Genomic DNA, 24,944 nt, shown 5'->3' on the forward strand with positions numbered 1-24,944 from the left:
CCCACCTGTCATGCTGGGGTTTGCCCTGGGCCCGGTGCCCTCGCCGCCACGCTGCCCCTGCCTGCCCTTTTCACGACCTCTGCCGCAGTGCCAGGGGCTCGCTCCCTGCCCTACCCGGGTGCTTGCCTCCTCTCGGGTTCTCCTCCTCTGCAATCGTATTTCTTGGCTCGCTTCTCTCTCCTCCCTCTTTGCAGCATCTCCCAGGCGCCGTCCAATCGCGAGCGACGGGCGGGCGCTGCATCCAGGCAGAGTACCAGGCGAGAGAGGCGAGAGAGATGGACGGACGGGGAGTCTGTTCCCCAGGACGCGGCTGATGGTGTCCAGCGACCTTGGACAGGGCAGGAGGGCGCTGGACAGTCAGAAGTGACGTGGAAACAGACGGAGCCCCAGCCCCTTGGGTTCAGAAGCAGAGGGGCGCAAGAGAATTTTTTTGGGGTGGGGGGAGTGTTCCTGCCATGGGGAAGATGTGCAAAATAAGGCTGCGCCAAAAAGAGAGAAACGGGTATGCCTGGCAGATTGGAGGGATGGCTTCCAGTACCTGTTCAGCTCTGACCTTGGCGCGCTCACAATTTCTTAGCCCGACCTACCCAGCAAGGTTGTTGTGGGAATAAATCGGAATAGCCGTGGACGTAGGCATCGCTCTTGAGAACCGTGGAGATACAAAAAAATTAAATAAAGTAAAACGCAGCCCTGAGAATGAGGCCCAGAACCTGTTCGGAATGCCAGGGCTCAGCTCTTGTCGTGTATTCTCATAAAACACTGCATCTGAACATATGAAGAGTGCAAGCTGGAAATCCGAGACAGGACTCAGCCTCATAACCTGTTGCATGCTGGGGCTCAGCCCTGGAAAAAGCATAGTTTTACTCGCACAAAGAGTATATGGAGCATGTGCAGAGTTCCCTCATGGAACCCTTGGCATGGATTAGTTTGTCCTTCGCAGTTCCCTCTTTATTCACCATCGAAGTGGTAAATTTGTGGCAGAAGGCAGGCTGGCTGGCTAGCTGGACCCCACCCCGCGCCCCCGCCCAATCTTTCCGTGCGCGCTTATTATAGGCGACGCGAGTGGTTTAATTCCGAAATTAGTGGTTTCGGCTGCAGAACGGGAGGTGGCAGTTATTCCAGAGTTAAAATTATTCCTGGGTAGTTAAAGCGCCCACCTGACCCAGCCGCCCACGGATGGAGGTGGATGATGGGCTTGGTTGCGAATTTCCCAGTTTGCATCGGGCGGGCGAGCGCGGGTGGAGGGCGGCCAGCTAAGCTGCGCGATGACCCATTTGGGCGCGGGGTGTGGCATCGCGGCAGGGCCGGGCGAGAGCGCGGGGGGCTTGCTCAGAAACGAGGGCAGCAGGTCAGCCGAGCGGCCCCCCTTGCGCTCCCCACCACTCCCTGCCCCAATGCCCCCTTGGCGCCGCGCCAGCCCTACGCGACCCTCCCTGGGCATGGAAAGGCGCCCGCCCCGCCCTGCGCCCATCCCTTGGACTTCTTGCAGAGCATCCCAGAGGGCACCTCCCTTGCTCTCGGCGTGCGCGCGCGCATGCAAGCGATGAAGCCAGGTCTACAGCATCTTGCAAAGCGGCGGGCATTTCCCCCCACCCTAGCCAGGCGATGGATGGGTGGATGGATGGATGGAGCGGCGCTGGGGCGCCTCCGAAAAAGCCCCGGCGGTGGTCCAGCGGGGCGCGCGCGGACGCTGCAGGGACTCACCATTGCAGAACTGCAGCAGCAAGGAGGTGTCGTACAGGATCCCACAGCTGGGCATCCTCTCGGCCATGCCCGCCCCCTGCGCCCCTACCGCCCCCCACCCACAAGGACCGACTCCCCACCCACCCCGTCCCCCCACCTCCCTCCCTCCTGCCTGCCCTCCTTCGCTCACACCTTGGCTCCTTCTGCCTCTCCACCCGCCTCTCCCTCCCGCCTGGTCCCCTGCATGCCTGCCTCCCGTTACCATAGCAACCCACCTCTTTCCTGCATCCTCTTGGCTAAGCACCCCAGTGGCTCCGCTAAGGGGCCCCACGCTGGGCTGCCCTCTCTTCAAGTCCCCACTTTAAGCAAATCAAATTACACACACATTACACATCCGCGCGCGCACACACTCTCGACCCTACCTTCGGCTCAACATGGAGCCCCACCCACAACCCCCCCAGCCCCACCCACGCAGCTCGTCCTTGCTAAATCTGCTAAATCTCTCTCTCTCTCTTTTCTCAGATCTTCACCCCTTTTTTGCTTTTTTTTGTAGGCGGGGATGGAGTTGGTGTTTGCTAGGGATGCTTGGTTTTCAAACAATATCCGGAAGATGGGGGGGGAGGGGTTGTATCCAACCAAGTTGTGCTCAGAGTAGACCCGTTGCAACTAATGAGCCTAGATTAGTCCGCCCCCATTAATTTCAACGGGTCTACTCTGAGTAGGACTGACTCTGGCTTCAACTCAAGATCTGTAAACGTTCCCACCTCAGTCTCATCCACTGCTACCTTATAGTCTTTCCTGTTTTCTGAATGCAGGCAATTCAAAACTAAATCATAGAAATACCCTCCCCCCAATATCATAGAGTCATAGAATTTCAGAGTTGGAAGGGACCACCCAGGGTCATCTAGTCCAACCCCTTGCAATGAAGGAATGTCAGCTAAAGCATCCATGATAACCTCTGCTTTAAAACCTCCAAGGAAGGAGAGCCCACCACCTTCCATCCCAACGTCGGAACAGCTCTTACTGTCAGAAAGTCCCCCCCCCCCGATCTTTAATATACCGTAATTGGTCTTTGGCACTCACTGCTGCAGGATACGGCTGCATCTCTTGGTATCAGTGGATTGCTGCTGCATCTGCTTGCAATAGTGAATTGGCAGGGACAAGGGAGCCAGCAAGACAGACTTAATGTGCCTCACAAGCTGCATGTGCGGATAAAAGACAATAAACTTCTGTAGGCTACCTTGAGCATCTTGGAGGAAATACCAGGCCTATCAATAAAATTGGCACAGGTAGGCTGTCTCCAAACATGGCTGGAGGACACACTTGTGACTCTCTCCTACACTGCTTGGTTGCCGCTGCTTGTTTTTTGCAAGATCCGTTGTACCCTTTAAACAGCTCTAGCCCACCAAAGCTTAGTAAAGGTAAAGGGACCCCTGACCATTAGGTCCAGTTGTGACTGACTCTGGGGTTGTGGCGCTCATCTCGCTTTATTGGCCGAGGGAGCCGGTGTGCAGCTTCTGGGTCATGTGGCCAGCGTGACTAAGCTACTTCTGGCGAACCAGAGCAGTGCACGGAAACGCCGTTTCCCTTCCCGCCGGAGCGGTACCTATTTATCTACTTGCACTTTGACGTGCTTTCGAACTGCTAGGTTGGCAGGAGCAGGGACCAAGCAACGGGAGCTCACCCCATCACGGGGATTCAAACCGCCGACCTTCTGAACAGCAAGTCCTAGGCTCTGTGGTTTAACCCACAGCGCCACCCATGTCCTTATGCCCCAGTAAATCTGTTAGTTTTCCAGATGCCATGAGATTCTTTGTTGCTTCTAACCATGATGACTCTATTTCTAACTAGCTATTGCTGACGATGGACGGGCATGGGTTGGAGCTCTCCATCTCCATGAATCAGTCTAATCCCTTGAAAGCCACTTCAGCAAATTGCTAACCCAACCTTTCAGTGGCAATGAATTCCATAAGTTAATTATGCCTTGCTTACAGAAGTACTTCATTCAAGCCTTCCCACTTTATATTCTTGGGTCTTTTGTGACATCTAGTGGCACAGGAAGGGAATATAACTCCAGCCCACTCAGTTTAAACAAATTGGCTCCTTCTGTCCGCTTTACCCATGAAAGATAAATCTCTCTTTGCCTTCTCTCACTCTTTCTCATGCACACCTCTTTTAGAAGACATCTGAAGGCAGCCCTGTTTAGGAAAGCTCTTAATGTTTAACAGACCACTGTATTTTAATACTTTGTTGGAAGCCGCCCAGAGTGGCTGGGGAAACCCACCCAGATGGACGGGGTATAAATAATAAATTATTATTATGTTATTATTATTATTTTCCTTCTAACAATAGACCTTTTACACAAAACGCAAAGTCTTTCCTTCCTTTCCTCCCTCATGCCCTGCTCTCCCACTTCCACCGAATATTACCTTGTCCTCTTTTCTCCTATCCTCCAGGTCTTCTTAATTCGATCCCTGTTAAAGTGGAGCATGTGAGCTCTGCATGAGCTCACCTGCAAGAGTCAACTCCAAGGCATGGAGATAAAAGTGGGGGTTGGAGAGAGAGAAAAGAGGGAAGATGCAACATGGAGCAGGAGTAATCAAGGCCAACTAAGGCATCAGCAAGCTGTTGTTTAGTTGTTTAGTCGTGTCCGGCTCTTCGTGACCCCCTGGACCAGAGCACGCCAGGCACTCCTGTCTTCCACTGACTCCCGCAGTTTGGTCAAACTCATGCTGGTAGCTTCGAGAACACTGTCCCACTGTCTTGTCCTCTGTCGTCCCCTTCTCCTTGTGCCCTCCATCTTTCCTAACATCAGGGTCTTTTCCAGGGAGTCTTTTCTTCTCATGAGGTGGCCAAAGTCTTGGAGCCTCAACTTCAGGATCTGTCCTTCCAGTGAGCACTCAGGGCTGATTTCCTTCAGGATGGAGAGGTTTGATCTTTTTGCAGTCCATGGGACTCTCAAGGGTCTCCTCCAGCACCAGAATTCAAAAGCATCCATTCTTTGGCGATCAGCCTTCTTCATGGTCCAGCTCTCACTTCCATACATCACCACTTGGAAAACCATAGCTTTAACTACCTTTGTTGGCAAGGTGATGTCTTTTTTTAAAAAGCAGAGACATTAGCAAGCTATTGTTAATTTTTTTAGTACCTGCCCTTTACCCGAATGCCCCAGGGCAGGTTCCAGCATTAAAACATAATATTAAAAAAATTGAAACAACTTGAAACCATAAAATAAGTGGGTCCTTAAAACATGTGCCTCACGTGTCAGAGATGTGACTTCAGCTATATCCTGACAGTGGCAGACTTTGAGCTCTCAAGTTTCTGAATTGATCGCACTGCCCTAAAACCACCTCTGCTCCAGAAGCTGTCTAATGAAGGTGCCAGGCACACCTCTTTGGGGAGAGAGGTCTACAGCTTAGAGGCCACCACAGAGAAGGCCTCCTAGGCCACTACCCCCTCTAAGCCTCTGATGGAGAAACTATGGAGACGGACCCTTCTGCCACTCTCAGCATCCAAGTGGGTCTGTGGGTGAGAAGGTCTTTCTGATAAAGCTAGTTGACGCAAGATTGGAGGGGCTGCAGATTGCACAAATGTGGTTTCCACCCACTCAACTTATCAGATTCTTGGTTTTAGACCCTCCCTTCTCTTTCTCCATTCCATTTGGGCATGTTCCACTGACCTGCCAGTGGAGGAAGCGAAAATGTTTGCAGTTAGGGAACTAACTAGCTGAAATCTGGACTAGACCTTAAACACAGCAGAGCATTCTTTCAATCAAGATTCAAAGCCTGCTCTTAAGCCTTTATACAATATAATGTTTTTTTGGAATCCTTTAACTTGGAATATACATTTCAAGGAATATAATTGTAATGAGTGCAAATGTTAAATGGCCACTTCCAGGTAGGATTGCCATATGTCCTGAATTTCCCAGATATAGACGGTATTCAGCCCTCGTAAACAGCGTCCAGGTGGAAATCACTGAAATGTCCAGGAAAATCTGGACGTATGGCAGCCCATGTTGGCATAGCTGTCAACTTTCAGAATTGAAAGTAAGGGATCAGCAGCCTCGAAAATAGGGGATCAGCAGCCTCACCTGTCCTGAAGACAGTCTACGGGATATCTAACAATCCGGGATAGCAGTGGGAAGTGGCAGTAAACGGCGCTGGAATAAGGGTATTTCCCACACAAAAAGGGAAGGTTGACGGCTATGCATGTTGGTAGTGTAGATTTTGGCAAATTTCATTTAAAATAGCTCAAAACCTTCCTTCCTTCCTTCCTTCCTTCCTTCCTTCCTTCCTTCCTTCCTTCCTTCCTTTCTTTCTTTCTTTCTTTGAGATTTTGCAAAATTTCAGCAACTTTTGTGTCATGATTTCCACTTTTTGAAATATGGCAACCCTACTTCCAGGTCCAGCTTGGCCAACCAGGTGCCTCTTCACTCAGCGCTGGCTGGGGCTGATGGGAGTTTGGCCAAAACATCTGGAGGGCCCCGGGGGAAGGCTGCCCTCCATTTCTTGATGTGAAGCCCAGCCATTGGCGTAGTGTGGGGGGTGCAGGGGGGCCCGGCCGCACTGGGCGCAACATCTGGGGGTTAGAGTTAGGGGGCGCAAATCCACGGGTTAGGGGGCACAAATTACTTGCCTTGCCCCGGGTGCTGACAACCCACGCTACGCCACTGAGCCCAGCACGGGTCAAGGCAGGGCATTGTGAATGTTGGATCTTATTTCGTTAAGGGTGGGGTTTTTCAACCAGTGTGAGGATCTCTTAACACTTCAGTATGTTAGTATGGATTGCTGTTAGGGCAGATAGGCAAGGAGGGAGCCCAGGGATTATTGTGTCATGCTTCTCTCTGCGCATGTGTCAGAGGCCGAGGGGATGAATATTTAACAGCCATGAATGATTAAAGACAATTTCCCTCCATCTTAAAAACTCTGCTCTTGGCTGGCGCAACAGAGGCTTAGTCAATGCTTTCTTCAGTCAGCAAACTATATTCTTCATTCTTCTGTCAAATGCCTTAAGTCGAAAGACTGAATCTGGGTGAGGAGCCAGACTGCCCCAGACAGTTGTCACCTGTCCTGTAGACATATTGCTCGCGGTGTCTGCTGGCAGGTGACCTCACCCCAGCCACCATGCTTTATTGACATATACTGTGCTGTTAGGATTTTTTTAATCCGCAAGGGCTGAGATTGCTTTCCAGCTGAAACCAGTGGCCTGCATGTTTGCTTCCATGTCCTCACAATACCTGCTCAACCTGTACATTTGTTAACAAAAAGCTTAGTACAGAGACACTAAGTTTCCAGTGCTTTTTGCTCCACAGGAAACTCCTTCTCCCATATCTTGGGGGGGGGATTGCTGAAGGTTGGTCCCTGAACCTGTGCAAAAGGCCCAGAATGTTTAGTGCCCGCCTTGATACAGGAAAGTGAGAAAGAAGCTGATTGAGAGAGAAAGAGAGAGAGATGTCCTAGGTTTTTAATGGGCTAAATACTGGAGGAGTCCAGATGAAAATATCTCTTCCCTTTTGGGGAATTTCTTCAGCTCTTACAGTGTGTCAGCTCCCAAAGATGTCAAGGGATCTGGAGGACAACTGGGGGTGTTATCCTGCCTCCTCTCTTTGAAGGGGACTTTGGTGTCTGCAAGCCCAATAGCCACCCGGCTTGCAGAATCGTCTTGGACAAGCGCCTTCAAGTTTGGCTTCAGCACCTTCAGGGTCACGCATTTCAGCACCCTCCGCACCACCGTTCCTTGGCCCGTCAGGCTCTCTGGGTACTGAGTCCAGGAACTTTCTCCAGGCTCCCAGTGGTAAATGGCATCGTGAGTCCTGGAGGTGCATACCCCTCCCATCACATAAATTTTCCCCTGGAAGTAAGCGGCGCCTGCAAAGGCAAGAGGCAGTGGCAGCGGAGGGATGGCGACCTCGTTGCTTATGACACCATCCTCGCGCATGAAAAAGCATTTCGAGGTACATGGAAGAAGCTGGCTGAACCTGCTGTTTGGGTACGTCTGGGTGTTTTTTTTGGCAAAGAAGCCCCCTAGGACGCAGATCCCGGTCTCCATGGTGACAGCAGCTGCACCGTGGAGACAGAATTCCAGAGGCACCTGTACCCAGGTATCCAAGAGGATGTCATAGAGAAGGATGCCCTGGTAAACCACTTCGTCGGAATCTGCATCTCCTCCGATCAGGTAGAGCTTGTTCTTGTACGAGGCCGAGGCGGAGAAGCGCAGGATGACGGGCAGGCTGGCGATGGGTGACCATGTCTGCTTAACCACGTCAAAACTCTCTGCAGAGGCGAGGGGGCCTGTGTCATTCCAGCCACTCAGGGCAAACAGCTTGTGCTTGCAAGTCAAAAGTATGTGGACGGACCGGGGCGTTGACATGGCAGGCAGCTGGAGCCAGTGGTTGGCTACAGAGTTGTACTCATGCAGGGCTTGGGAGTAGGAGCCATCAGGGTGTTTTCCTCCTGAGATGTAGAGCTTGTGGTCCAGGGCTGAGCATCCAGGGAGCGCCACGAGCTCTAAAGGTGGCAGTTTGGTCCTGGACCCCGTAGCTGGATCCAAGCACTCCATGTAGCAATCCATATCTTCGTTGACGGAGAGGATGTCCCTCAAGCGAGGGACTTTGATGCAGATGATCCGTTCCTGGTACATGCCCTGCCGGAGACCCCCACTCGCCTGCAGCCTCCCTGCCCCATCTAGGTCCCCCCACTGCAATTCCACTTGCTGGTCGAGCGTCGCTACATCTTCCTGGACTTGTGCAATTTCCCTGGGCGTCAGGAGAGGGAAGCGGACATGTTGCAGGAGCGTCTTGAGTACCGGAAGGCGCTCAGCGGGTGCGGCCACCACCCACCGCTGCACAGCCCAGAAGACGTACATTTCGGAGGTGATGACCAAGTGGCCTGAGGAGATGAGGCAGATCAAAGCTCTGAGGTCGAGATTCGGGAAATCCTTGTGTTCCAAGAGGGTTTCGAAGTTGAGGCCGAGGTAGTGCATGGTGCTTCGCAGCAAGGTCGGGTTGTTGTGATCGTAGGCCAGCATGTACAAGTGGAAGCAGTTCTCCTTGGAGATCCTTTCTGATAGATATCTGCCAGGGAGCAATGGAGAGAAAGAACGTCACTGGGAATCCTGTGGGTGGAAGCCGCTTATTCCTTTGGCTTTCGAAACAGGTGTTGGGGAGAAATGTAAGAGGAGCCAGACCTCTTGCGCTACCTGCTGATCTGTTCAAGGGCTGGTGTGACCTGGAGCCGGCTGGCTGCTGTGAACAGATCTTCAGCGTTCTCTGCAGTGAGGGCCAGTTCCCCCGAGTAGAGGTAGGCTAGCAGATTCTGGAGGAGGGAAGGATCCATGTCTTTCAGCAAAACTTCCCCGTCTCTGGATTCCTTAAAGTCGCTCGTAAACACAGCCTGGAAGTAAGGGCTGACGGAGGCTAACAGGGCCCTGTGTGGGAAATGGAGACCGTCAGATTGGCCGTGGAGCGGCTGGGTACCCTCAAGTACCAATCATCCTTTTACCCTCAGTTGCCCCACCTGAAAAATGGGATAAATCATATCTCTTCTCTTGGAGGTATGTTGTGAAGAAGAAGAAGAGTTTGGATTTGATATCCCTCCTTTCACTCCCTTTAAGGAGTCTCAAAGCGGCTAACAATCTCCTTTTCCTTCCTCCCCCACAACAAACACTCTGTGAGGTGAGTGGGGCTGAGAGACTTCAGAGAAGTGTGACTGGCCCAAGGTCACCCAGCAGCTGCAGGTGGAGGAGCGGGGAATCGAACCCGGTTCACCAGAATACAAGTCTATCGCTCTTAACCACTACACCACATTGTGCTTATGCAAAGGAGAGGGTCTTTGGTGGTGCTTCTGAGTACTAGCTCAGACCATGGGAGGGGAGAGTTGGTCTTGTGCTCAAATCCTGCTTGCAGATTTCCCACAGGCCTCTGCTTGGCCGCTGTGAGAACAGGAGGCCGGACTAGGTAGGCCATTGTCCTAATCCAGCAGGGTTTTCTTGTGTTTTTATGCTCTGACTCTGAACTGCCCCTTCTAAAGAGTCACGCCAAGTGCTGACATTAAGAGCTGTTCAGCGCCTGGTTAAGAGCTTCCTATTTGTCCATGAGTTTTAGACTGTAGATGGTTTGGGAAATTGTGTTTTATTCTGTTGTTTTTTTAAAAAAAATTGAATGATTTTATGTTACAAAAAACATTACAACCATATCACCACAAAATATAATTGAGAAATAAAAATTACATACATCAGTATTTTGTTTGTTATTTGTTATTTGCTGTCTTATTTCCTCCCAAACATTCCATACCCAACACACACACAGACACACACACACACACACAGAGAGAGAGAGAGAGAGAGAGAGAGAGAGAAAGAAGAAAAAATAACAATAGTGATAATAATGAAAATAAATATTTTTCCCCTTTTATCTTACAAACTCTCTTCTTCAATTTTGACTTCCTGTCAAGTCCCTTCACATATGTTTTATCTTAGAATTGAATGTACACAAAACAATAAACCTTTCTATATAAATTTTCCAATACATTCAGAAAACATAATAAATCCTTAATTGTTATCCACCTCCTTTTACTTCCTTTGTCACTCGAGTGCTAGCATGGAGTCAAAACTATTATTGTATTTTTGAACATATCTTCTATAACCATCCCATTTTCCTGCAAATTTTTGCTTTGAGTTTGCTAATCAATTGAGCCATCTCCACAAATTCCTGTAATATGATTTGCCAATCTATTATTTTTGGAGCCTCCTGATCTTTCCATCCCTCGGCCATGAGTATTCGAGCCGCTGCAGTTGCATACAAGAATAACTCTCTATGTTTTTTGGGGGAAATTGTGTTTTATTCTGTTGGCGGGGTTTTCAGGCATTTATTTTGTCTTCCTCTGTTTTGTTACTGTTTCCCGTTGGTTTTCAAATTGTATTTAGTCAGACTTTCGCATGCCACCCTGCGAATAAGACTTGAAATGAATAAATAAATTCCCATATCCAACAGCACTGCCAACACATTCCCAGTGGGATATTAGGGAGGCTTCCAAACTTGCAAATTCCTGGGATTTCTTGGCATGGATGTAAGAGGTTTTTAATTTCCCCCCACCACTTTCTCTGGGAAAACACACTGTTTACTGCTGAATTGGAATAAACGTCAATCGGTTTTTCTACAGATTGTTCTGATTCAGTAGCAAACAGCAGGGAATGCGGAAGGACAAAAGGAAAATGTCTTGGATCTGTGCCTGGGAATCACAGGAGAAGCAGAAATGTGGATGAACTCTAAGAAGGAACTGGCTGCTCGGCTCCATTTGCTAAAAGGGCATTTCTGGCCCTCCTGTCCGGCATGGGACCCACCTGTTGCACGGAAACCGCTTCCCTCCAGCTACCAAGGTGGCATTGCAGAGTCCCTGGGTCTTATGCAGCTGCTTCAAACCTGAGGGAGAGGAAGGGAAATGAAAGCCTTCTAGGTCATTATAGCTGGTCACCTGAGGGAAAGAACAGCTCCCTAGAGAGGGGAGGTTAATGTATGGGCCATAATATACAATCCAGAACAATTGCTCAAAAGCCCCTGTCCAAGGAGAATGAAAGTTTATTTTTTTTATTTAATTTTTAATGGAATTTTATTTACAACATAACACACACACCCCACCCCCATACAGAAACCCACCCTCATTAAACGTGAACATAACATAAAGCATAACATACAACAATACGAACAACCAAATAAAAGACTTCCTTTATCCTGTATCTCGTCTCCTTATTTACTTCTTATAAACTGTTTCCTTTATGAGTAATTATTAATATTCTTCTAATTATAACTTAAATATCCACAAAGTCTCCTGCAGACATTAATCGAAACAAGTCCAGGTATGTATTTTAGGGCACTGTTTTGTGAAGTACCATATTTTTTGCTCTATAACACGCACCAGACCACAACACGCATGTAGTTTTTAGAGGAGGAAAACAAGAAAAAAAATATTCTAAACGAAATAGTGGATATATGATTTTTGTGGTTCATGCTGTGGCCACAGACATGTGATCTGACAGTGAGTTCGGAGTAGCCCAATGCAAAAATCCTGAGGATCCATGTGGATCCATGCTTTGTAACCACGGAGGAGGGAAGGAAGGGGAACCATGGATCCTCTGCTCACGACTGCAGCAGATCCCCCCCGCCACCCGCAGGCATTCGCTCCATAACACGCACAGACATTTCCCCTTACTTTCTAGGAGGAAAAAAGTGAGTGTTATGGTGCAAAAAATATGGTATTCTCTGCATTTCCCCCACGCTTTTTGAAACTCTTGCCTAGTGTGATCTCTTATTGCCTGTTAATCTAGCCAGTTCAACTTACTCTAACAGTTTATCTTGCCATTCCTTTTTTGTTGGCGCAGTTTCTTTTTTTCCAGTTTTTAGCAAGTAGGACCCTTTCCGCTCAAGGTGAATGAAAGTTTGGTGCAATTGGATTGTGCTCTATGGTCCTCTCTGCTAAATCATTGGGAGGGGAGAGATGTCACTCAGGATAACGTGGGTCAGATCACCAAAAAGACCCCCCCCCCCCCACAAACACCAAAAAACCCTCCAGCCATTTGTGTTTTACTCTTTTATCTTTTATCTTTTGTTAGCCACACATTGAATGTATGCGCTCTACGTGGGGCTACCTTTGAAGGTGACCCGGAAACTACGACTAATCGAGAATGCGGCAACTAGACTGGTGACTGGGGGCAGCTGCCGAAACCACATAACACTGGTCCTGAAAGACCTACATTGGCTCCCAGTACGTTTCTGAGCACAATTCAAAGTGTTGGTGTTGACCTTTAAAGCCCTAAACGGCCTCAAAGGCCCAGTATACCCAAAGGAGCGTCTCCACCCCCATTGTTCTGCCCGGACACTGAGGTCCAGTGCTGAGGGCCTTCTGGCAGTTCCCTCCCTGCGAGAAGCAAAGCTACCGGGAACCAGGCAGAGGGCCTTTTCGGTAGTGGCGCCTGCCCTGTGGAACACCCTCCCATCAGATGTGAAAGAGATAAACAACTGCCTGACATTTAGAAGACATCTGAACGCAGCCCTGTTCAGGGAAGTTTTTAATGTGTGACATTTTAATGTATTTTAAATCTTTGTTGGAAGAGTGGCTGGGGAAGCTCATCCAGATGGGCGGGGTACAAATAATAAATTTATTATTATTATTATTATTATTATTATTATTATTAGCCAGACCTTTGAACACCTGGACCCAGAAAATGTTAAAACATAAGAACTTCCTGACAGTAAGAGCTGTTTGACCGTGGAATTTGCTGCCAAGGAGTGTGGTGGAGTCTCCTCCTTTGGAGGTCTTTAAGCAGAGGCTTGACAACCATATGTCAGGAGTGCTCTGATGGTGTTTCCTGCTTGGCAGGGGGTTGGACTCGATGGCCCTTGTGGTCTCTTCCAACTCTAGGATTCTATTCTATTCTATGATTCTATGGTAAGTGCCTGGAACCCCTGGAATCTTGCACTGATCAGAGTTTGGGGCGGCATGTGGCAGTATATTATCAGGCAGCCTATATAAAAACTGTTAATGATAGCAGCGGCCAGAATAATACGTTGCTCTTATCCTGTCATGCAGAAAATGCTGCAATAATTTGCTGCTGCCGGGGTTTCAAGACCAGGGGAAAAAGGCTTTGCTCAGGTGGCCAAGGGAGATCAGAAGGCTGGGCTCCCAGTATTTATTCCAGGACTGGCGGACTTTCCACATCCCCTACTACCCCCCGAAGAGGCTTTGGCCTCAAGGACAATGAGGATGCCAGCTACTATAGACCCATAGAGCTGGAAGGGACCAGCAGGGTCATCTAGTCTGACCCCCTGCAATGCAGGAATATTTTGCCCAATGTGGTCCGAGTTTGAGGTCAGCCTCGGGCTCACCCTGGCTGAAACAAGCTTTCAGCGAAGAGGTCTCCGGCTCATGCTCCTCCTCCTTTCTGCCGACTTCTGCCATGTCCGCTGGATCCATGCCTCCTGCCGCCGAGTCCCAAGGGGCTGCCACTCTCTCTGGGAACCGGCCCAGGGGGGACTCCAACCTGCCTCCCACTTGCCCCCCTCAAAGCCTCTCTTAAAAGCAGCCTACAGCTCAGGCACCAGTGTCCCTGGGGCAGCCATCACCACCACAATGGTCGCCGTGGCACCTTGGGCCTCCTCAGCGTGCCCTAGGAATTTAGTGGCTTGCCCTGGCTCAACTTGCTGCCAGGGGTGAAGATGGCGCCTTTGGGAACCCTGCGGGCCCTTGTTCCGCTCCCTGAATGTGGGAAGAAGCGCTGTAGCACCTGGAATAGCTCCCTGCCTCGCAGCAGATCCATGTGGCACCCTCTTCGCCAGACGAAAACTCGGTTTCCGCCACCCTCGCCACCCGTTCCGTTTTGGCCATGCTCCTGGTCGCAACCCAATCGCTTAGTGCATTTTCTTGTGCAGAAAGCTGGTTTTCTTTTCATCTTGCAGATTGTTCAGGGGTAATTGTAGTACAGTATGTGCTTCGATAAGACAGCTTACATAAGAAGAGACGTGAAAACTGTGACAAACGGAGGTCGCTAGGAGAACCTGCTTATTTTAAGAATGGGCCAAGAATCATCATTTTATTTATTAAATGTTTGTGCAGGAAAACTCAGCCTTGAGCTAGCTAGAGAGAGAACAGGCATCCTGTCTAGGGATATATCATCCAACAATGGTTTGAAGCCCATATCGTCATAGCGATTTCATAATTTTTGACCTGGCAATATATCGCAAATCATGATGTGTGTGTGCTATGCAAAAACCACATTACGGGGGGAAATGTGAAGACAGCCAATGCCTCTACATAGCTCCATCCTGACTTTAGACATCGTGACATATCCATATATCACAATGTTTAGCTTGTAATATATCGCAATATATTACAGATACAGATCTCGAAAACCAGATACCACCTTGCCGTGACCTTCTTGCTGAATTAAGCATCCAGCTCTGGTAATGCAGGCATGCTTTTCCTCTGAGAAAGTGGCTCAACTTTTACACATGTGTAAATGTGAGCTATAGTGTAGTCCGTATAGTTAAAGATATGGTTTTCCCAGTAGTGATGTATGGAAGTTAGAGCTGGACCATAAAGAAGGCTGATGGCAGAAGAATGGATGCTTTTGAACTATGGTGCTGGAGGTGACACTTGAGAGTCCCATGGAGGGCAAGAAGATCCAACCTCTCCTTTCTTAAGGAAATCAGCCCTGAGTGCTCACTGGAAGGACAGATCCTGAAGCTGAGGCTCCAAGACTTTGGCCACCTCATGAGAAGAGAAGACTCCCTGGAAAAGACCCTGATGCTGGGAAAGATGGAGGGCCCAAGGAGAAGGGGACGACAGAGGACGAGATGGTTGGACAGTGTTCTCGAAGCTATGAACATGAGTTTGACCAAACTGTGGGAGGCAGTGGAAGACAGGAGTACCTGGCGTGCTCTGGTCCAGGGGGTCACAAAGAGTTGGACACGACTAAACAACAAAACAAAATGTAAGCTGGGGGCTGCCTGCATCTCTCTAAGGCTTTATACTTTATATGCCTGTGGACACCGCTTTCCCCTACCAGCCGGGAGTTGTTCTGACCAAGTAAAGCTGCCTCAAACATCACAATGGGGCATTTGTTGGGGGGGGGGGACTCACTGCAATTGCTTATAGTTTATTATGTGAGCCGCTGTAAGTACTCTAAAGGAAGGCCTGAAATATAGTAACTGTGGTACAGGAAGATAATAATAATAACAAATAAGAAGAAGGGGGTCCAGGGCAGGTGATGCGGGCGAGTCGCTGGCTCCAGCTGGAGAGAGGTATCCATCACATCTCTTTGTGGGCTGCAGCAAACCTGGTGATTTAGAGCCGCCACAAAACCAGTGGGAAACATGAAAACCAACCCGGTCATCCAAGCTGCCATTGACCTCACGGCGGGGGCCGCAGGAGGCACTGCCCGTGTGATTACCGGCCAGCCATTTGATACCGCCAAGGTGAAAATGCAGACGTTCCCTGCCATGTACCGAGGGTTTGTGGACTGTTTCGTGAAGATTTACAAGCAAGTGGGGCTTCGGGGCTTTTACGAGGGCACCACCCCGGCTCTGGTCGCCAACATCGCCGAAAACGCCGTGCTCTTCATGTGCTACGGCTTCTGCCAAAGCGTTGTCAGGAGCATCGTTGGGCTGGACAGCAAAGCGACGCTGAGCGACCTTCAAAACGCCGCCGCCGGCTCCTTCGCTTCGGCCTTTGCCACTTTGGTCCTCTGCCCCACCGAACTCGTGAAGTGTCGCCTGCAGGCCATGCACGAGATGCAGTTATCCGGGGAGGTCGTGCGCGGGCGCAGGACAGTTTGGTCGGTAGTGAAAGGTGTCCTGAAAAAGGACGGTCCCCTTGGATTCTACCGCGGCTTCTCCAGCACTTTGCTGCGCGAAATCCCAGGCTATTTTTTGTTCTTTGGAGGCTATGAGCTGAGCCGGACGTTTTTTGCATTTGGAAGGCCAAAAGAGGAATTAGGCCCTGTGGCGCTGATGGTCAGCGGCGGTTTTGGCGGCGTGTGTCTCTGGATCGCTGTCTATCCCATTGACTGCATCAAAACTAGAATTCAGGTCCTTTCCGTAGCTGGAAAACAGGCAGGCTTCATGGTGACGTTTGCAAGCGTTCTCCGGAAAGAAGGCATCTTTGCCTTGTACTCAGGACTGAAACCTACGATGATCCGAGCTTTCCCAGCCAACGGTGCCTTGTTCCTTGCCTATGAGTATAGTCGGAAACTGATGATGAACCAGTTTGAGATCTAATATTTTTTATTGTAGACTTACAATCATCGGAAACCTTTACAGGTCGTGAGAGCTGCCGCAAGAACAAAGAAAAAAATCAAGTTTTAAAGATTCTGGTTTTATTTTTTTAAGTATCTGATGTTTTAAATACATATGTTGGGGTTTTTTTCCCCCCTAAAACAACACAAATCAAAGAAGAAGAATATAATACTTGAACGGAAGGATTTGCATTTCCCCCAGGGTCAATTTAAAAAGCTCCTGTTCCCAAAGCCACTTCATTAGACTGAATGAAATGCCATTATTAAAAATCCTTCCAACTCTTCCCCGGCTTTTATTAAAGTACCTTTGGCTATAGGTGTGCAATTCCTGTTCCAATAATGGAAAAATACGATAATCCACCCTTCTTTTGAAGGATTCTCTCTCCCTCATTAAAGCAATATTGCACAATTATCTCAACCCCTCTGAAGTGCATCACCTTCCGCGACCTAAGGTGAACAATATTTGCTGTAATAAAAGGATAACGAATATAATCTATATTTAACACTTCTGGAACCTCCAGGTATCTGAACATGTCTCTGAGGGCATGAACCAATTTAGCCTTAAACCCATTATCTCCAGAGTACATTTTCAACAGTGTCTACGTCGATGAGGACGACCTCGGAGGTTGTGGCCTTTCCTTCTCTGCAGGTTTTTAAGCAGAAGTTGGATGGCCATCTGCCATGTTTGATCTCCTCCCGCCTCACGTTCCAGCAAAAGGGTTTAGGCCTGTGCATTTGGGTCACGAAACCATGGCAGAGTGTTAATTTTTCACAAAATAACTTTAATTTGGGCCTCGTTTTTGCGGACGGGCGTAGCCTACGCTCTGCACTGGGTGCATCAAGTTGTGCATTTTTCTTTTCTGAACATCCCTCTGTTTGGAGGGCGTTGCAAAGCGGTTCCCTCAAAAACGTGGGGATTTTCTGTGTCCGTTCCTCCCTTCCTCAGAGACCTAATAAGGAGCTGAAGGGGGTGAGGTAATCGGGTGGAGAATATAATGCTACTTCTGAGGCATCAGGCATAAGCCTGCATTTTATTAATGTTTGATTAGGACTTGTATATTAAAGAGGGCTTAGATTTTCAAAAGTAGATTTTCAATCGTTTCATGCCAGGCAGAGAAAACCTTGGCCATTCTCCTAAGACAAGGGGCCCCCACTTGATTGATAGCAGAAAACAATTCTCAAAGTCGTAAAAGCTGAAATTACAGACTGAGTAATGACATTGACCCTACATGTTATAGAAGATAACAAAGGCAGAGATAAACATGATTAGGAATGAGTAAATAGTAAAATGCCAATGTGCCTCCCAGTAAAATGATACCATGGGCCTCTCTTAAAACCTTGAGCTGTATTTTCTAAGGCCAGAGGTAAATGGGAGAAAAAGCATCTAGCTGGGAAGTCTTTTTAAAGCATCTAGCTGGGAAGTCTTTTTAAAGCTGTTTCTTCCTTAAACTGAGAGAAAAGGCAACTGGCTTGGCTGGGGAAAAAAGAAGCTTCTTCCTATTTTATTTTGAGGCTGGAAAGGAGGGTGAAAGGGGGAGATGTAAACTGAAGAGGCTGCTTCTGAAACTGTTCTAAACTGAGTTCTTTTTTCTTTCTTTCTCTCTCTACTTTAAAAAGGCCTTATTCCTTTTAAGAGGCTATCTGTGTTGTGTATTAAATATGTTGGTTTAAATGTAATTATGCAAAGGATTTAACAAATGCTAGAAGAGTTGTATTTATCTTGAAATTAAGTCAGCCACCAGTCCAGCCTCTTGCCAGACAAGAAGACGCCATCAAATGCTGTCCTGATATATTAGCTGCCAGACATTTGTTTAGAAACCTTCAAATGAAGGATATCTTTCAATGTTGATGTGAAACTCAAGATCCTTGACATATGTTTAAGATAAAAATTTAAGATTAACCATTTGTTTTAGAAGGCAATAGGGCAGGAAGGGCAAGAGGTGAGCTGGTAATTAAGATTCCTTGTTGAGACACATGTAAGATATATTATTACTTATTTGTCATTTATATATAGCTCTTTGTCCTCCATATAAGGACAGGAGGATATGGGTGTATCTTTTTGTGATTGGTTCTAGCAATCAGCCAATAGGAAATCCAACCAGGCTGATTGGACAGAGGCAGCCACAGGAGGAGCAAAGGGGGCTGGATTAAGGGAATATAAGGGCTGGCCATAATGGCAGGAGCCAGGCCAGAGCTTGGTAACCATTTACCACTGTGCCTCTCATTTATTTGTCTGACAAATAAATAATTATTTTAATTTCTCTATTGCTGCGTTGAATATTTCATTCCAGCTAAGCGTTAACCACAAGCAGGGTGCTACATTTTATGGTGCCCTGTGACTCGGATAAGTGGTCTGCTGGAACGCAGCCCCTTCGCTCTACTGAGCAGGGTACAAGAGAGAGGATCTCTAAACTGCTTACCCAAGCGCGCACTGGTAAATTTTTCCAGGGGGAACGCAGAAGTCTCGTCTGTCTGATACCCTGCTCACTGGCGGCGACGGACCGGGGGGAAACGGAACCAACCAGGGGTAAGTGCACAAAGGGATTTTTGGCCCTCCAATTAACTGGGAGGAAGAGAAGTCTTGATCAAACTTCTGCGTCTCAGTAAGTGGGAACTGAGTACGCTAGGTGGTTGGGTATATCAGATGGTGGTCTGGTGGGGGAAAAGGGAAAGTTGGGAGGTAGAGTGTGTGGTGAAGTATCTAGCGCATTGTATGTGTGAGAAAGTACAGAGCAATCTGTAGCTGACCTGAGTGTGGAGTGGGTAGTACTTCGGTTCCCAGTGAGGCGACTCCATCTGGGCAAGAAACCCCACGAAGCGTGTGTGTGAGTGACTGAGTGGATACTTCACAGGGCCATACAATGGGAGTTGGGGGTTCAAAAGGGGAAAATACACCTCTTGAATGTATGTTAAATAATTTTAAGAAAGCCTTCTCAGGGGCATATGGAGTCAAAATGACGCCAGAGCGCCTGAGAACGTTATGTGAATTAGAGTGGCCGAAGCAAAATACTGAATGGCCATCTCAAGGAACCTTTGATATAAATTTAGTAAGCAAACTTTGGTCTAACATCGCCAAAGAAATTGGAGGGTGCCCAGAACAATTTTCATATATAGATTCCTGGCTGAGCACATTAAATAAAAATCCTCCATGGATAAGAGAATGCAAAGTCCAACGATGCAAATTATTGGCTGTAAAAGCCGAAGCTAGGAAAGGAATCTTGCCAAATAAACTCAAACCCATTTTTGAGGGACCAGAGGAAGAGGTGCTTCCACCTCCACCCTATGCTCCACATCGAAGGGAGCCTAATCCAAACACTCCACCAGTTGTAACCCCAAGGCAAGAAAGTGGAATGAATAATGGGGCTGGAGTCACAGAACTTGATTCCTTGATAGATTATGATAAATATCTTCAGGAGGCATTGGAGGCCTATAATAAAGCCCAAGCAGAAGTGGTTATTCCATCTGTGAGTCCCAGTAGAACTCCATCTACAGTCTCTTTTAGTGAAACAACTGATTGCCTACCCCAAACTCCTGTACATCCAAGTCCTAGAGAATTATTACAGAAGTTACAGGGAGACCTTAATCGGTCAGCAAGCAATACAGCCAGGCGTATAAAGCTGCTAAAAGAACGCCTTGGGACAAATACCATCCCCTATGATTTAAGGCCCCTAGAGCAAAGCGAAGAGAAAGATCACGTAGTAGCCCCTCTCAGAAGAGTATTTGATGCACTTGAGGAGCCTGTGCTGGTTAACGGGCTACCTGGACCAAGGCCACCTCGAACATCGACCCTCCAGTACATTCCATTCACAACTACGGATCTGATGAATTGGAAAACACACACCCCATCTTTCGCAGAAAAACCTCAGGCTATGATGGACTTGGTGACTTCAATAATAAATACTCATAGTCCTACTTGGACAGATTGCCGCCAGCTCCTGAATACTCTGTTCACCACTGAGGAAAGAAGAGACATAATTGAAAAGGCACAGATATATTTGCGTGAGCAGGCCAGAGTGGGAAATATTTTTAATATTGACCGTCATCTCCAAGACAACTTTCCCTTGGAAGATCCTAATTGGGATCCAAACAATGTAATTCACCTGGCCAGGCTTACCACCTATCGCCAGACGCTTGTGCAAGGTATCCGCAGGGCATGCCAGAAGCCCACTAACATGTCTAAAGTCTCAGAAGTAGAACAGAAACCAAATGAGAGTCCAGGAGACTTTTTAGAGAGGCTGCAAGAAGCCTATCGTATATGGACTCCTTTTGACCCTGAAGCCCCTGAAAACAGCAGAATGATTACTGCTACATTTGTGGCCCAGTGCGCTTCTGACATTCGTAAGAAAATTCAGAAATCAGAAGGATGGGAAGGGATGCTGATGAGCCAAATTATGGCCATTGCACGCCGAGTTTATCGGAATAGGGATGAGGCTGAGAAACAAGAGAAGAAGAAGTGGCAGAAGGAAAAGATGGTAATGCTAGCCACAGCAGTGAAGCAAGACTACCGCCCCTTAAATGGAGGAAGAGGAAGGGGAAGGAATCCACCACTGGGAAGGAATCAATGTGCAAATTGCAAGAAGGAGGGTCATTGGAAGCGGGAGTGTCCTGAACCCCTGAGGTTGGAAGAAGTACGCCCAGGCCCAGGCCCAGGCCCAGGCTCCGGCCCAAGAAACCAGGGACGGGGACGGGGAATGATCCGAGATGGAAGATATCAGAGACCTGGACAAGGACGGAGTAGGGACAATGTCATTGGACTGGCAGAGGAGGATTTTACCCAAGACTAGGAAAGACCGGACTCCATAAAGTTAGGCTTCCAGGAGCCCACGGTCACGATCCAATTAGGAAGCCATTTAATAGACTTTATGATTGATACTGGGGCTGAATACTCAGTACTCCCAGAACTATTGCAGAAAAAGGCATCCAAAAGTGTAGTCATTAAAAGTGCCACTGGTCAGTCAGCTAAGAGGTCTTTCCTCCAACCTTTGGAATGCCAGATTGGGGGACATCGTTTAACCCATCAGTTTTTGTATATACCTGAGTGTCCAATACCTCTCTTAGGTAGAGATATGCTGTCCAAATTGCAGGCCCAAATCACCTTCACTCCTCGAGGTCCAGAAATGAAATTGCCATCAAAGGCAGCAGGAATAATTTCCCTCTCCGTACCTAAGGAACAATCATGGCGCCTAATGTCAGCCCTGCAAGTCCAACCCACATTGGATACAGAGTTAAACAAGCTCCTCCGAACTCTACAGGTGCCACCAGGAGTATGGGCCGAAAATAGCCCACCAGGAATGGCCAAGAATATAGCTCCAATTGTAGTAACCTTAAAACCTATGGCTACCCCTGTATCTGTAAAGCAATATCCTTTACCCCGGCGAGCAGCAGAGGGCATCCAGAAACATTTGGACCGCCTATTAAAATATGGTCTGCTTAAGCCCTGCCAATCAGAGTGGAACACACCCCTTTTGCCTGTTCGAAAACCTGGGACAGATGAATACAGGCCAGTGCAGGACTTGAGGCTCGTAAACCAGGCTATCGAGACCTTGCACCCAAATGTACCAAACCCATACACCCTGCTGAGTTTGATCCCACCAGAAGCAACATTTTTTACTGTATTGGACTTGAAAGATGCATTCTTCTGTTGCCGGCTGGCACCACAGAGCCAACCTATATTTGCCTTCCAGTGGGAAGACCCTTTAACAGGAACAAAAGGCCAGCTAACCTGGACGAGATTGCCCCAGGGATTCAAAAATTCCCCAACTTTATTTGGCACTGCCTTGGCGAAGGATCTAACAAGTTACCCCTCAATACCTAGAGAAAAGGTGGTTCTGCAATATGTAGATGACCTTATACTAGCAGCAAAGGATTTTGATACCTGTAAAGAAGGTACAGAGGAACTGCTCCACTTGCTCTGGCAAGCTGGCTACCGAGTTTCCCAGAAAAAGGCACAGTTATGTTTAGAAAAGGTCAAATATTTGGGCTTTGACATCTCACACCAACAACGAGCATTGAGGCCAGAGAGGAAAGAAGCTATTTGCCTTATCAAGGAACCTACCACAAGGAAACAACTCAGAGGATTCCTGGGAACAGCAGGGTTTTGTAGACTATGGATACCTGATTTCAGCAGTCTGGCCAAACCCTTACATGAAAGCACTCGAGGTGCAGAAAAGGACCCATTTGTATGGGGACCTGAGCAGCAACAAGCCTTTTTAGTTATCAAACAACGACTTATGGAGGCCCCAGCCCTTGGACTGCCTAATTCGGAAAAACCCTTTCAGCTGTATGTACATGAACAGAATGGGATTGCAGCGGCAGTCCTGACCCAGAGATTAGGAAGTTGGAACCGTCCAGTAGCTTATTTGTCAAAACAATTGGACTCAGTAGCAAAAGGATGGCCTCCATGCCTAAGGGCAGTAGCGGCCACTGCCAGCCTTGTCAAAGAAGCTGATAAATTTACCTTCGGCCAGACGATGTATGTGAATGTACCTCATGCTGTTCTGACACTCATGGAATATAAGGGTAGTTATTGGCTAACGAACCCAAGGATGGCTAGGTACCAAGGCCTATTGTGTGAAAATCCCAGGATTCATCTACGAGTAGTGAATATGCTCAATCCAGCGACTTTGCTGCCCCTACCAGAGGTAGATGATGAAGAATCACATGATTGTCTCCAAATAATGGATGAAGTTTATTCCAGTAGACCTGATCTGAAAGATGAACCATTGAAAAATCCAGATGTCGTATATTATACTGATGGTAGCAGTTACCTGCATGAAGGTGCCAGACGAGCAGGATATGCTGTGGTCACCAATGAGGAAGTTGTGGAAGCTGAAGCTTTGCCTGCTGGCACCTCAGCACAAAAAGCTGAACTTATAGGTTTAACTAGAGCTCTGCAATTGGCAGCCGGATGTAAGGCAAACATCTATACTGATTCTAAATATGCCTTCTTAACCCTGCATGCACATGGTGCTCTATGGAAAGAAAGAGGTCTAATAGGAGCCCACGGGAAGGCCTTGAAATATGGACCTGAAGTAGAAATCCTGTTAGAAGCAGTATGGGCTCCAGAACAGATTGCTGTAATGCACTGCAAAGGTCATGGACGAGGAAGGGATCCAATAACCAGAGGAAATCATGCTGCTGACAAAGCAGCCCGAGAGGCAGCCCAAAAGCCTGTGGGAGGATTTATAGCAGCCCTCATACCAGAGGTAGCTCCAGAAGAAGTTAAACCTCACTATACCCCAGAAGAGAGGAAGTGGGCTGAACAGGAAGGAGCAGTTGTGAAGGATGGTTGGATGATCCTGCCAGACAATAGGATTTATGTACCTCATCATCTAGCAGGCACAATTGTAAGAAATTATCATGAATCTACTCACCTTGGCGGTACTGCAACCAGAGAGAGTCTCAGTCGGAAGTTGTATATTATTAACCTATCACAATTAGCAACTTGCATTTCACAGAAATGTGTTCTTTGTGCTAAAAACAATCCCAGGCAGGGACCGGTACAACCTCCTGGAATCCAACATGTGGGATATGTCCCCATGGAAAGCCTAATTGTGGACTTCACAGAGCTGGTCCCTTCTAAGGGATTCAAGTATCTCCTTGTGTTTGTAGATACTCTTACCGGATGGGTTGAAGCTTTTCCCACCCGAACTGAAAAGGCACGAGAGGTAACTAAGAGACTCCTGACTGAATTGATCCCGAGGTTTGGGTTACCTAGATGCATTGGAAGTGACAATGGGCCAGCATTCATTGATCAAGTAGTACAAGAAGTATGTCGAGTCCTACAAGTGAAATGGAGACTGCATGCAGCCTATAGGCCTCAGAGTTCAGGGAAAACTGAAAGAATGAATCGGACTCTGAAAACCCAATTGGCAAAATTAACCCAGGAAACGGGATTGGGATGGGTAGATGTGTTACCCATAACACTGTTTCGTGTTCGGTGTGCACCCACAAAAAGACTTAAGTTGTCACCTTTTGAGCTCCTGTATGGGAGACCGCCCTCCTTTGTTCAGGATATTCCAGCTGATCTTAAACAAATAGGAGACCATGTGACACAGGGACAAGTGCAATCTCTCTCCCGTGTTTTTGTTTCTCTTAACAGGTGGGCCCTCGAACGCACGCCGTGCAGCATTGCCGAGCCGATTCATCAGTTCCAGGCTGGCGATAGCGTATGGGTGAAAGAGTGGAAACGTGATCCACTTGCACCTAAGTGGCGTGGACCTTACACCGTCTTGCTCTCTACTCCAACAGCGGTGAAGGTAGCTGAGGTGACCCCCTGGATTCATCACTCCCGTTTGAAGAAGTCCGAAGGCAGTTGGACGTGCAAAGGTGACCCCTCTAATCCTCTTAAACTGACTCTCTCCAAAAACCCCTGTATCTAGCCCTACCGGGAACGGGCTAGGTCACGGGCAACATTTGACGACCGGCCTGCTGCAGCCACAACCTGGAAGCTGGCTGACCTGCGCACGCCTGAAGCT

At 48.1% G+C, this 24,944-nt stretch overlaps 3 protein-coding genes and 1 long non-coding RNA gene across 7 annotated transcripts in view; 2 read left to right on the forward strand and 2 right to left on the reverse strand.

The window, feature by feature from the left end:
• EML2 (EMAP like 2) overlaps positions 1-2,095 on the reverse strand; it is a 58,547-nt gene extending 56,452 nt beyond the window's left edge. For 2 of the 3 annotated variants that reach the window (XM_083516155.1, XM_083516152.1), the window contains exon 1: positions 1,705-1,818. In XM_083516155.1, the coding sequence (XP_083372281.1) occupies positions 1,705-1,771 (67 nt within the window). In that variant the 5' untranslated portion in view covers positions 1,772-1,818. Of the gene's footprint in view, positions 1-1,704; positions 1,819-1,958 lie in introns of those variants that run through there. The other variant, XM_083516153.1, reaches the window with a different exon arrangement.
• Positions 1-24,944, forward strand: part of LOC310712949 — a 2,318,697-nt gene that overhangs the window by 275,720 nt on the left and 2,018,033 nt on the right. The gene's annotated exons all lie outside the window — the stretch shown is intronic.
• LOC310712813 (kelch-like protein 6) lies at positions 7,125-13,786 on the reverse strand. 2 transcript variants are annotated; one of them, XM_083516189.1, is made up of 4 exons: positions 13,562-13,786; positions 11,023-11,101; positions 8,881-9,108; positions 7,125-8,755 (listed from the first exon to the last, which is right to left on the reverse strand). In XM_083516189.1, the coding sequence occupies exons 1-4, from the start codon at positions 13,647-13,649 to the stop codon at positions 7,216-7,218; spliced, it is 1,935 nt and encodes a 644-aa protein (XP_083372315.1). In that variant the 5' UTR covers positions 13,650-13,786; the 3' UTR covers positions 7,125-7,215. The 2 variants fall into 2 exon arrangements, with proteins under 2 accessions (XP_083372315.1, XP_083372316.1); XM_083516190.1 differs by lacking the exon at positions 11,023-11,101 and having other exon boundaries at positions 13,562-13,718.
• LOC310712890 (mitochondrial ornithine transporter 1-like) lies at positions 15,142-16,749 on the forward strand. Its single transcript, XM_083516332.1, has one exon. It carries the CDS (start codon positions 15,548-15,550, stop codon positions 16,448-16,450), a length of 903 nt encoding a protein of 300 aa, XP_083372458.1. The 5' UTR covers positions 15,142-15,547; the 3' UTR covers positions 16,451-16,749.

This window comes from Podarcis liolepis (genome assembly GCF_965112155.1).
Source record: "Podarcis liolepis genome assembly, chromosome: 7".
Lineage (NCBI taxonomy): Eukaryota > Metazoa > Chordata > Lepidosauria > Squamata > Lacertidae > Podarcis > Podarcis liolepis.

Bases quoted from the DNA above. Each gene is read 5' to 3' on its own strand.
- LOC310712890 (XM_083516332.1), top strand. From the start codon at position 15,548: ATGAAAACCAACCCGGTCATCCAAGCTGCCATTGACCTCACGGCGGGG.
- LOC310712813 (XM_083516189.1), bottom strand. From the start codon at position 13,649: ATGGATCCAGCGGACATGGCAGAAGTCGGCAGAAAGGAGGAGGAGCAT. The intron at 11,102-13,561 runs GTGAGCCCGAGG...CCTCTCCCTCAG, and splicing joins GAAAGCTTGTTTCAGCCAGG to GTTTGAAGCAGCTGCATAAG. The intron at 8,756-8,880 runs GTAGCGCAAGAG...GCTCCCTGGCAG, and splicing joins GCCCTTGAACAGATCAGCAG to ATATCTATCAGAAAGGATCT.